General features: G+C 50.2%; 2 protein-coding genes across 2 annotated transcripts; both read right to left on the bottom strand.

Annotated features, from left to right (window-relative positions):
* Window positions 1-3732: 3732 nt before the first annotated feature.
* On the bottom strand, window positions 3733-4506 carry LOC140671992 (uncharacterized). Its single transcript, XM_072903786.1, has one exon. The coding sequence runs from the start codon at window positions 4504-4506 to the stop codon at window positions 3733-3735; it is 774 nt and encodes a 257-aa protein (XP_072759887.1).
* Window positions 4507-6025: 1519 nt separating this feature from the next.
* LOC140671991 (uncharacterized) lies at window positions 6026-6919 on the bottom strand. The gene has a single exon (XM_072903785.1). The coding sequence runs from the start codon at window positions 6917-6919 to the stop codon at window positions 6026-6028; it is 894 nt and encodes a 297-aa protein (XP_072759886.1).
* Between the last annotated feature and the right edge of the window lie 5720 nt (window positions 6920-12639).

The following is a 12639-nucleotide window of genomic DNA, read 5'->3' as shown; positions in this document are numbered from 1 at the left end:
CAACTGGAAAGCCTCTTCGCAGTATTTTCTGAAAGTGCCTCACAATAACCGACGCAACAGAGATCGGCCGATATGACGCGAAGGATGGCAGGCACCTCAGCAAACCACCGATGAACGGTCACACCATCCAGACCAGGAGTAGCCGAGCGGGGAAGTCTGATGTTGATTACCTCCCCAATTGAAATAGGAACCCAAACACTTCCCAAGTCACTAGACGCATCACGCTCCTCCAGTAGAGGGTAGTCCATCGAGCCCGTCTCCAGAACAGGCCTCCAAAATGCCAGCTGCTCCAAGAGTGTCGGGTGCGGGACTCCATCTGCGTCACCATCCAAAATCTTGTGCGCTGCTTTGGTCATGTTTGACGTCCAGAGCTGCTGCATACGGTATTCCACTCTTCTGGCCTTTCTCTTCGAGAGTACAGGTGTCCGACGAGGACCCCGAACAAATCTCCCACGGGATGGCTCCACCAGATCAGGGAAAACATGACGCCACCAGTCCTCTAACGCCTCATCCGGCGAGCGACCCTCCTCAACACGGGATATAGCTGTGCGAATCCAAATGCCACCATTCATCTCAGGCAAGATGTCCTTCTTGGCAAGTAACCAACTCAAGGCAGCCTCCGCCCCACAAGCCGAGCTCCGCTCCATTAGCAAGCCTCCAACCGACTGCCGGGTGACAGGCGGACCAGAAGGGCCAGGCAGGTCGTCAATCCCCGCGTCAAATTCCCCGCGCAACTGTCGGGGTCCTTAAGATCTCAACAAGGTCCCTGTACATTGGCTTCTTTCTAACTCCTTTAATTGCTTCGAGTGATCTTCCTCCAGGGCGCTTATGGAATAAATACATATTCATGGACCTGGTCTGCGGGGGCGCCGCAGCCTCATCCATGGTCAGAAGCCTGATCTCCTCGTCAGTCCACCGCATCTTCACAGCCGGAATCGAGATGTCCTCATTGTACTCCACGGGATGCTTATTCTTCCTATGCATACTCAAGCCGATCTTAGACGTAAAGGAGCGTAAACAATTATTACAAACGTGGCCACGAGTACTCATCTCAGAGATAACAACGGATCCATTATCATCAAAATTCCTTCTTGATGGACCAGCAAAATTATTAGTTTCATTGGGAGGAGGCTCCGAGGTACCTCCTCTACTACTTCTCTCATTATTTAATGTCGTAGCACCAATGAAAGTTTTCCCACTAAGGGGGACGCAACGAGAGGAGGTGCTAACCCCAGACGTCGCGTTATAAGTGCGTGTTGTTATTTTGCTATCGCACAGGTGGAATACTGCGGCCGGAATTATATTCCCGAGGAAGGGCTCGTTGGCTCCGGCAGGTGACAAACCTCCTTCCCTGTACAAGAGCAACTAAAAAACTACTCTAACCCACAGCATTAAATTAAGAAAGAAAAGCAAAATAGGACTATACTAGCAGTTAATTATCCTGAACTTCTCCGTCAGTTTACGTTTCAATACCGGACAGGCCAAAACATCCAGAGCCGAATGATCAACCACGGCCATTTTCGCAGTCACACAGTTGTGGCACCTACGTTCAGCATTCCTATTAAGACAGGCTCTCGTCTCGTGTCCGCCATTACAGTGTCCACACACATCAGAAGTAGCCTTACATTCTTTGGCCATATGTCCAAAACCAAGACATTTGTAACATTGTAGGATCCTTAGGTAATCCGCTATCCTACATGAAGACCAGCCAAGATACACGCGACCCTGGTTCAACAGTTCCGTTCTGATCTCAGGGGGCACCTCAACAACAGCACTCTTTTGGGGCTTGGCAGACGACCAGAAAACCAACCTCACACTGTCCTCACTGAACCTACCCAAGTTCTGCTTGACAAGGTTTTTAACGAACTGCTCCTTATTTACCTCCACAGGAATATCTCTAATTAGCAGCCTTGGATTCAGTTTGTCCACCTGATTAATTACTAGGCCAATTCCGGTCAGCATGGGTTTGAGCTTGTCTAATTCATCATGGGTTGCCACTATACGAACGGCCTTATTCCGACCTTTAATAACACGGTCAATCTTAATACCAGACTCACCAGGCTTGATCGAGCTCAGAACTGTATCACACGTGGCCGACGCGTCAGGGAGCTGAGAATCGATGGCCTCACTCGGAACCACCTCAATCGTCTTTAGGTTAGATTAGGTTGCTGGTTTTCCGAGAAAAATATTTTAAACCGGCAAGTGGAAGGGACGGGAAATGAAGCGTAGATAGCGACTACATAGAGCATTTTTCGCAATTTTTTGGTTTTAGTGGTGAAAAAAAAAAAAATTATATAGTTTTTTTCTAAATTATGGTCTCATCGCGATCCACGGATTACGAATCGAATTCTAAGGCAATAAAAATTTTTCAAAATTTTTCAAAACTCGGTATCTCCGTAGGGGTGGGTCGGAGCGGCAGGGTGTCAAAGGACGAAAGGTAGGGCGTTTGACGGACCGTCCATTCCTCCTGGTTTTATCCCTCTACCCCTCTCCGTTCGGGAGGGGGAATTTTATTTGTAAAAATTGAAGTTTTTGACTATACGGATTTGGAATCCCAGTACCTCGATTGGAATTCTAAGCCCGGTCAGGTCGGCGTGTCTCAAAATTCAGATTTTGACTCGGGAGTTGAAAATATTCTAAGTCCCACACCGGCTTTCAAGGGAACCCAAAAATGGTCTTTCCAGCGACTATACCAGTCGACTGCAAATGGTCCGAAACGCGTTTTGGACCACACTTTTAAAGACCAATTTTGGAATATTTTCACATTTTTTTTTTTTTTTTTTCTAAGACCCACACCGGCTTTCAAGGGAACCCAAAATAAATACCAAAAAAAAGTATATTCCAATGGACTGCAAATGGTCTGAAACGCGTTTTGGGCCCCACTTTGGAGGACCATTTTTGGAAAATTATATTTTTCATTTCCAGTCCTAACCTAACCTAACCTTTTTTTTTTTTTTTTTTTTACCAAGCGGAGGGAGGAGAAAATGCATTTAGGCACACCCCCGGGTCCTCCCGGGGGTAGTGTTGGACTCACCCGGCCTGTCGGCGCAAGCGCCCGGCCGGTCTTACCAACTAAACTCTCCCCCCCATGGGCGGGTGTTGAGACCCGCCCACTGCAGGTAAGTCCTGCTATCAACTCCATCTGTCCGGGCCACGGGTACGCGCGAGCATTCTTCCGCGACCCGGACGGAAGCTAGGCTTATCCAGCTATCTCTGTTTTAGGTACTTCTGTTTTGTATTTCTGTTCTTCGACTAGAGGCCTTCCTCGGGGACCGGAAATGACTTATTGGGGACCTGGGATGGCATGGGAGGTCTTATATTCCAGTCCTTTGGTATCATAACCCAGCGAACATGTGGTTCCGTAGGTCCTTCAATTGTGAGGCGATGGTGCATGAAGTTGGAAACTGAAGTCTCCGTCAAGCTCCCGTCTCTTCCTGGATCATGTGCCTGCTAGAAAAACTAAGAATCTAGAGCACCACTATTATTGTTCTGTTACTATACTCTTATTATTTATTTGAAGGTAATGTACATCCTGCTATTTTATTCTAAGAGTCTTTATTCTGTGGGTATCAGAAATGTCCTGTACTTTAAATGAGATAGAGTACTGCTGATGCCCACAGATTAACTTAATTCTAATTCTAATTCTATTTTTAATTTTTTTTTTAATTCTAATTCTAGCGCTATCTACATTTAGGTATTGGTAAGATCACAAGATGAATGAAAATTCTTCCATCAGTCTATTTCATTGTCCAGTTGGGCCAGCTCCTCTTGAGTATCAGGCGGAAATGTGAGATGTGGATCGGGCAGGATTCCCTCACGAGCGCGTTCCTCCTCCTCCTTGATACACATCACGTTATTGGCGAAGGAAGAGACCGCGTTCCAGTCTCTCTCACCCCTCAGCATAGCATGCACAATCCCCCGAAGAGACAAACCAAGACCAATGATTTCCACAAGTTCTCTCCTGTTTATTTCCCAACGGAAACATATACGCCAGGTGTGGTCCGCCGTATCTGAGGTTACTCCACCACAACTGATACACCTAGGGTTATCTAACTTTCGTATCTTGTACAGGAACGCGGAGAAACAGCCGTGACTAGTAAGAAGCTGCGTTAGATGGAAAGAGACCCGGCCATGGTTTCTGTCCAACCAGCAGTCGAATTCAGGCATCACAGCTTCGATGGTCATCCGCCCCCAATTTCCCCTCCGACTGAGGTGGTCTAACCATTCTTCTCTGAGCATGAACATCTCCTCCGTTCTGATGGCTCTGGTTCTTTGTGCTGTTAATTGTTTCCTTCTGCGCGACCTGGAGCTTTTGTCGTATATTCTACGCCTCGCGTTCGCCAGAAGAATTAACGGGGGGAGCCTAGCTAGTAGAAGAGCCGCGTCCAATGCTACCGTTTTATAGGCCGATATTACACGGATCGCAATGCGTTTCCACGCTCGATTTAGATTCCTCTGGTGTTCTTTCGATCTTCCGAGAGTGCTACACCATATCGCACCGTACATACATATCGAGGATAACACGCTCGCGTAGAGCCTGCGCTTATTCTCGCGGGTATTTCTTTTATTCCCGAAGCGGTGGTCTTTTACCCCCGAGGAGGGAAACCTAACAAACTACCATCGGTTAGGATAGGAAGAGAGAATATACCCATTCAAGAACACATGAAATATTTAGGGGTAATGATCGATAATAGGCTAAATTTTTATCCCCATTTCACCTACATCGAACAAAAACTTTCCAAAATGTCGCGCGCGTTGGGGAGATTGATGCCCAATCTCAGGGGTTTAAACGAGAATAAGCGCAGGCTCTACGCGAGCGTGTTGTCCTTATGTATCGCCACTGTGAGGCCCAACGCACGGATCCGACCGACCGTAATTTCCAATTGGTGATTCGCCCGATCGACTGCCTCCGGTAAGGAATCCGCTTCTGCTAGAATGAGCGTGTCGTCCGCAAAACATATGATGAGACGTCCCTCCTCATCGCTTGGCTTCAAAACAGAGTCGAACCCAATGTTCCAGAGTGTGGGCCCGAGAACCGATTCCTGGGGAACTCTCGCGGTCATTGGGACAATCTCGGTACCTCTTTCAGTCAAGAACTCAATAGTTCTATCGGATAGATATCCGTCAATTACTCGCCGGATGTATCTTGGATAACGCTTTTTAATAAGGGCTTTTTTTATTACATGCCAAGGGATGGAGTTAAAGGCGTTTGTAATGTCTAAACTAACGGCTATAACATAGCCGTTTCTTCCTGTTACCGATTTAATTGTCGTTTTTACCAGGTTAAGAGCGTCTGTTGTTGATCTTCCTTGCCTGAATCCGTACTGGTGTTTGGCTAATGCAGCAAATCCATTCGTCTCCTCCTCTTTCTTCATTTGGTTAATTATAAGGCGTTCGAATGCCTTCCCCAAGTCGTCAAGGAGGCAGATTGGCCGGGTTTTGGGGATGCTTCCAGGGGAGAATTCACTCTTAGGAATTAGCACTAATTTGGCTCTCTTCCAAATTCTAGGGAAGATGCCGTCTCTCAAACAATGTGTGAAGACTGATCGGATGCTCCTCACAAACTCGTCCGGACACTTTTTGAGGATTTTCGCGGGAACACCGTCCGGGCCTGGCGCAGAGCTCCTCACTGCCCTTTTTCTTAATATATCATCTGCCTCGCGGAAAGATACCTCATAGAATTTGTCCACGACCTCAGCGCTCTCGTGCGTAGTGGGAGGTGTGGTTGGAGTGATGGCGCGCGGAAACAGACCGTATACCATTTCAATCACTTCTTGGTGTTTAATTAATTCCGAAATGGAGGGTCCCCGCTCTTCTCAGCTTGTTCAGGACAAGCTTATAGGGAATGCCCCAAGGATCCTTGTCGATTGCATCAATCAGTTCCTGCCATGACTTTTCCTTGGCTCTTATAATCGCGGTTCGTAGTTCTCGTTTTTCCTTACGATATTCCAGTTGGGCGCGCCTCAACAATCTATCGTGATCTGGGGTTTTATTTCTTCTGCGTAGTAAACGTTGCCAGGTTCTCCTAGATCTGGTGGTCCTGGTCCGTAGTTCCGCCACTTGATCGTTCCACCAGTAAACCCTGTCTTTTCCGCGTCGGCCGGTGCACCGAGGGGGCACTTGCATCGCAAGCATCCACAAGAGAGCGGGAGAGCCATTCGGCTGCTGTTTCTGGTCCATTCCTATCTTCCGGAGGTTCATCTGCAGCGCTCCAGATCAGTGCTACTTGAAATCTGTCGTTGTCCAATTTATCCCATTTCCATCTGTTATTTCTCTTCACTTCAGGATTCTGGTTACGTACAGGTTGCTGGTGAACTGTGAAAAAGACGTATTGATGATCCGAGAGTGACTCTATTTTTGAGCACACCCTCCAATTCTCTACTCGCCCCAGAAGTCCCGGTGTGACCCAAGTCAGATCTATAATGGATACACCCTGTGGGCGTACACATGTTGGTTCCGCCCCATTATTCAGAATTCTTAGATCTAACTCAGCTGCAAGATCTTCCAACAAACTACCGCGATAGTTGGTGTAGAGAGAACCCCATAAGGGGGACTTGGCGTTGAAGTCCCCGCAGATGACCACTCTATTACCAAGTTGTCTAATGATTTCTTCCATCATCTTATTAGAGGCTTCCCGATTGGAATTAAGAGATATATAACAAGATAGAAAGTATAAGTCTCCCACGGAGACCACCACAAGTTGTTCCTTCCTGCTGACCAACCTACAGGAACCAAAAGATTTATCAAGCCGCCAAAGAATCGCGGAACGACCGTCCATACTCACAAACCAATTAGGTGGATACAGGTTTTGAACCGGTTCAGATATGGCGCATATAGTCACGCCCATCTCAATGATGTGTTGCGTTAATATGTCGTAGGCCCGTCTGCTATTGTTCAGATTGCACTGTAGCACTTTCATCAAGGTTTGGGAGCTTTGTTGCCAATAGCGAGTTTCTTAGCGCCACACATGTAGTTCCCTGTACGGTGGCAATAATCTAATCCCTTTTGTTTACAAGAGAAACAACATGCAGGGTTCGGACAGTTAATGTGTGAGCCGTTCCTACGAATGGGAAAGGCCCGTGCTACCTCGCCCTTTCAGGCATACGCCACATTTTTACATCCACTGTCTATCGGAACCGCCCCGAGACGGGCGATGGAAAAATCCAGTAGCGCCTGCTGGTTCGTTTGGGCAGGATGGACAGTTTGGCCACGACAAATAAGCCCATCCTTCCTTCCTTAGGGTGACATAAACTCCGCCGGCTGGCATTCGCCACTATCCGACTCCTTTACCCCGCTATCTTATCCGTCGTGCCCACGGGGACCACGGGGAGGCCTGTCCATTTGCATCCCGACCTGGATGAACGCTTCTGACCCTGTCGGGCGAAGGGAATAGTGGGATAGGTGGGCGTATTAAGGTAAGTGGAGTCCTACCTAATTCTTTTCTAACGTGACGCGAACGCTGCTCGAGAGCGTAGTTGTCCCGAGAAGATTACGGGGTCACACCCCCATACCCGAAGGCTCCGACCTCTTCGGTTGAACAACGGACCTACTTAATATATAATCTACGATTTACGATTCGTATCCCTTCAGCCAGAGGAATTCTCGGCAAAAGTCGGTGAAAACGGAAAGGGCCTCTGGGTTTGACACGAAGAAGCGTGCCACATCCGGCCACTGCCATTCACCTTCCGGTACGACGCTTCGCAGTATCTCTCTCTGCGCGTCAAAGAGGGGACATTCCAGCAAGAAGTGCTGGACTGAATCAATTCCACCTCCGCAAATGCACACGTCACTTTCCACGAGACCTAACGACGCGAGTCTTTCCCTAAAATCTCCGTGTCCAGTGAGAACCTGTGTGCTCCAATGATTTATTTCTAGCGAACGCGCAGCTAGTCTATCTCGCACGTCCCTAAAGAAGGCGAACGTGGTACGACCCTTGTTTGAAGAGTTCCATCGGGTCTACCACATATTTATCGCCTCGTTTTTAATTCCTACAATCGCGGTTTTTCTTACGGTTCCGGCGGGGATCTCGACATTACCGATCTTGGCGTCTTTTCCGGACCTAACATTATAACGCGCGGCACTTTCGCGAAGAACTATATCTACAGGAGTCGCTCCTCCGACAACGCAAAGTGATTCCCACGAGGCTGTGCGGTATGCGCCAGTTATTGAAATTAAGACTCGACGCTGCAAGGCTCTCAGAATTCTAATATCTTTCTCCGTACACAGGTCGGCCCACCCCACAGCGGCATAGGCCACTGTCGGTGCGAACACGCCCCGGTAGATTGTGGAGAGTGTCCTAAAACGCAGGCCCCAATGGGCTCTCGCTACTCTACCTAACTTCTCGAACAGCGGCCCGACTTTACTGTTTAAGTATTCGCAGTGCAATCTAACCTTTAAATTTCTATCCAGGTAGACGCCAAGATACCTAACCGTTCGCTTAAATCCTATTTTTGTTTCTCCGATTTTAATAATTGGCGGTCTATTCTCGAAGTCGACGGTTTTCTTATTTGTTTTCGCTTCCTATCCGGTCGTGCTCCTCCCCGTCTACCTATCGGGTTTCTCGCGATCGCGTCGGATTTCAGAATGATGGCTTCAGTTTTACGCTCGGAAATCTGAAGTTTCGCGGACCTACACCATTCTGTTATTATGTTAACTACACGTTGGCTTTCTGTCTCGAGTTCTCTTCGCGAGTTTCCGTTTATGACGACCACGAGGTCGTCCACGTACGCGGCGAATCTATCTGGAATCACGTCTTCCAGTAATCTCAATAGGCCATCAAACATGAGGTTCCAGCAGGTCGGGCCCAGAACGGAACCCTGAGGGCATCCCCTCTCGGCCCGCTTGGACACCTCCGCGGAGCTAAGAGAAATTTTTACACTTCGATCGCTAAAGTAACTCCGGAATACTTCGAAAATATTACGCGGACAATCTCGTTTCTTAAGGCTATCTAACACTAGGGGCCACCAGACATTGTCAAAAGCCCCGGAAATGTCGAAGAGAAGCGCAACGGCATACCTCCTTTCGGAGGCAGAGACCATCCGTCGCAACTCCACGACAGCTTCCTCCGTCGACCTTCCGGGCATGAACCCGAATTGTCGATCGGAGACCTTCCCCGGTGCCAGTGACGTGTCTAGCAGACGAGCTTTTATAAGCTTCTCGAAAAGTTTTCCTACTACGGAGAGGAGACAAATGGGTCTGTAGGATTTCGGGTCTCTCTCGTCCTTGTCTTCGCCTTTCAGAAGGATTCGAAGTGAACCCTCCTTCCAGACAGAGGGAAAGACGCCCCACTGGAGACACCCGTTAAAAAGCCTAACTAACTGACCGGGGATTACTTTACAGGCCGCCTTGAGTACGGCGACCTCGACTAGATCTAAACCCGGAGCTTTGTTGTTTTTAAAAGTCTTCACCGCGCGAGCCATTTCCGCCTCCGTGAAGAAAGAGGCGTCGGCTGTATCGGGAGCGACCCTGCATGCGTTTCTAATTTCACGCTGTTCGAGCGTGTCTTCTATCTCCCGGTCATCTGGGATGTGCACATCCAGGAGGTAACTAGCGGTCTCCCCTAGTGACTTTGTGGAATATTCACCACACCGGAGTGTGCTTAGCACCCTCTCAACCTGGAGTTTGCTCGCCTGTTGCTTGTAAACGAAGCCCCAGGGCTCCCGGTTGCCGTGCGATGTGACGAACTTCCGCCAGCTAGCGAGTTTCGCCCGCTTCACCCCCCTACAGTACTGCCTTCGTGAAGAACGATACTCCAGCAGCACCCGGAGGTAAGTAGGGTCCTCTCGCCCTCCCTGAAGGGCACGACGCAACCTATATACCTGTTTCTTAATTATAGTTAATTTTTTAGTCCACCCCGGGTTGGACTTCCTAAATTTGCGCTTCCTAGGCATTGACGCGACACAGGTCTCCGTGAGCACCACTGTGAGCGTTTCTGCCATTTTCTCTACGTCTATTGTGGAGCACAGATCGATAGCCTCCAGTTGCGATCTTAAAAGATCTGTCAGGGTGACAGAGAACCGTTCCCAGTCGGCCCGACTTGTGTCGAACCTCGTGTTCCCAGCGCCCTGATCGGCACCTGACTCTTTCGGCAATCTCAATCTTATGTCCACGGCCCTGTGGTCACTGGTGGTCCAGTCACACCTTACCTTCCAATCACAGATGAACTTGTTCATGGAGGGCGACGTCAGGGTTACGTCGATGAATGACGAACCCCTTGTCGTCCAAAAGGTGGGCGGCTGTCCAGCATCGTTGACCACTGACAAGCCAAATGCCCTGATGAGGTCCTCGAATCTGGCACCTCTATCGTCTGTCTCTTGGGGACCCCAGAGTGACGATCGAGCATTGGCGTCTACACCTATAATAAGTCTCTCCCCCCTCAGTGAACGAAGCACCGTTTCGAGGTGGCTGAGGTGCTTCTCAATCTCGTCGCTGTACTGAAAGTAGCACGAGACAACGTAGAAGGAGAAGCTGGGGGCCCGCACTTCCACGCAGACACAATGCGTAGTGCTAAGCTGCGAGACGAAAACCGTATCTAAATTGGGATTGCAGATTACCACTGCTGCCCACGGACGTTGTGAGCGCACTGCGGCAACCCTCATCCCTATGCCTAATCCTACGACTTTGTAACCCGAACCTTGTTTCCCGACGTGTGGTTCCTGCAATACTAAGACGTCAAGTCGCTTTTCGACTACGAGTTGACGTACCTCACCCGTTACTACAGCCGAACGTCGCATGTTCAGCTGCAGCATCCTAACACCCGTGGACGCACTACCTAAGCTAGAGCTTATCCTATCTAATTCCTGTGGCGCCGGGCCACTCGCTGTGTGGGGTGGGGTTGGGTCCGCGAATCTAACCGTCTTTCGCACCGTTGTCGCAATGTTCGCGGATCTAAGCGCGGGTCTAATCGCGGGCCTAATCGCGGGCCTAATCGCGAGCTTTTCTATCTCGCGCGCTATTTGTTTGACGGCGGTCTCCGATTCTCGCGCTAAATTGACCGACGCCGACCTAATTGTGGTAATGAGACAACGCTCTAACACGACGTACGCGGATCTAATCACGGTTGCTTCGCGATTAACTAACGCGGTTCTAGCGGCAGGAAGGCCGCAATCTCGGGGCTGTGCGCCATCGCGTATTGTGTCACAGGCCCGCCCGCGCAGCTCGGTGAGGCGCTCTCGAGGAGGCGGAGGCCGCCACCGAGCACGCGGTCGAGCAGACCCGCGACTCAACGACGGAGACACCCCGCGCTTCCCTACTCGCGGCCGCGCCAGACCGGAAGCGGTCGGCCAGGCGGGCACTCCTCCTCACCACGTCGAAAATTTTATTTTTTAACACCATTCTGTTCTCACAAGTACGGTGGAAGGGGTGGTCGAGCGACGTAGAGCCACCTTTACGCCGCCAAGCCTAGATATTCCGAGAGGACGGCAGGTATCCCGGGACGGACCGTTCGCGACCGCGACATTTTTCGTCTACGCGATCATGCAGACCCTAAGCACGGTACCTAACACCTTAGTCTTTAGACGTTAACCCGATACCTGAAAATAAGATTCCTGAAAATAAAGAAGGAATTAGTAAACACACTCACGCACACACACACACTCACACGTGGGAGTCACTGAGATCGGGGTGGTCCCCGCCTCTGGCCCGGCGGGTGACTGAGTCACCCATCCAGTCCTTCGGGCGAGGGTCCCGACCGGCTCCCACTTTTCCCCACTGAGGGACGCTTCACGGCAGGAGCACCCACCGCTCCGCACCCTCATCCCGCGGGAGCACCCGCATGAAATTGGGAGGAAAAAAAAAAAAAAAAAAAAAAAAAAAAAAAAAGGGGGGGGACGGCCGTAGACCGTCTAAACAACGCACGAAGTGCGCTTGCCACATAAGAGCCATTCGTTCAGCAAGTTGACACCGGCTCGTGGCAATGCTGTCTGGGCACGTTGGCTTCACCTTTCGGTTACTAGAGCCCCCTCACCACGACAAGGTGTGCCCACGAGGGGGTGTGCCCACGAGGGGGTGTGCCCACGAGGGGGGGCAGGGTTCGGACAGTTAATGTGTGAGCCGTTCCCACGAGTGGGAAAGGCCCGTGCTACCTCGCCCTTTCAGGCATACGCCACATTTTTACATCCACTGTCTATCGGAACCGCCCCGAGACGGGCGATGGAAAAATCCAGTAGCGCCTGCTGGTTCGTGTGTGCAGGATGGACAGTTTGGCCACGACAAATAAGCCCATCCTTCCTTCCTTAGGGTGACATAAACTCCGCCGGCTGGCATTCGCCACTATCCGACTCCTTCACCCCGCTATCTTATCCGTCGTGCCCACGGGGACCACGGGGAGGCCTGTTCATTTGCATCCCGACCTGGATGAACGCTTCTGACCCTGTCGGGCGAAGGGAATGGTGGGATAGGTGGGCGTAATAGGGTAAATGGAGTCCTACCTAATTTCCTCTAACGCGACGCGAACGCTGCTCGAGAGCGTGGTTGTCCCGAGAAGATTACGGGGTCACACCCCCATACCCGAAGGCTCCGACCTCTTCGGTTGAACAACGGACCTACCTAGTATACAATCTACGATTCGTATCCCTTCAGCCAGAGGGATTCTTGGCAAAAATCGGTGAATACGGAAGGGGCCTCTGGGTTTGACACGAA

This window comes from Anoplolepis gracilipes, chromosome 12 (assembly GCF_047496725.1).
Source record: "Anoplolepis gracilipes chromosome 12, ASM4749672v1, whole genome shotgun sequence".
In the NCBI taxonomy this organism is placed as follows: domain Eukaryota; kingdom Metazoa; phylum Arthropoda; class Insecta; order Hymenoptera; family Formicidae; genus Anoplolepis; species Anoplolepis gracilipes.
The sequence above is the reverse complement of the archived record's forward strand: the minus strand, read 5'-3'. Positions and strand labels throughout refer to the sequence as shown.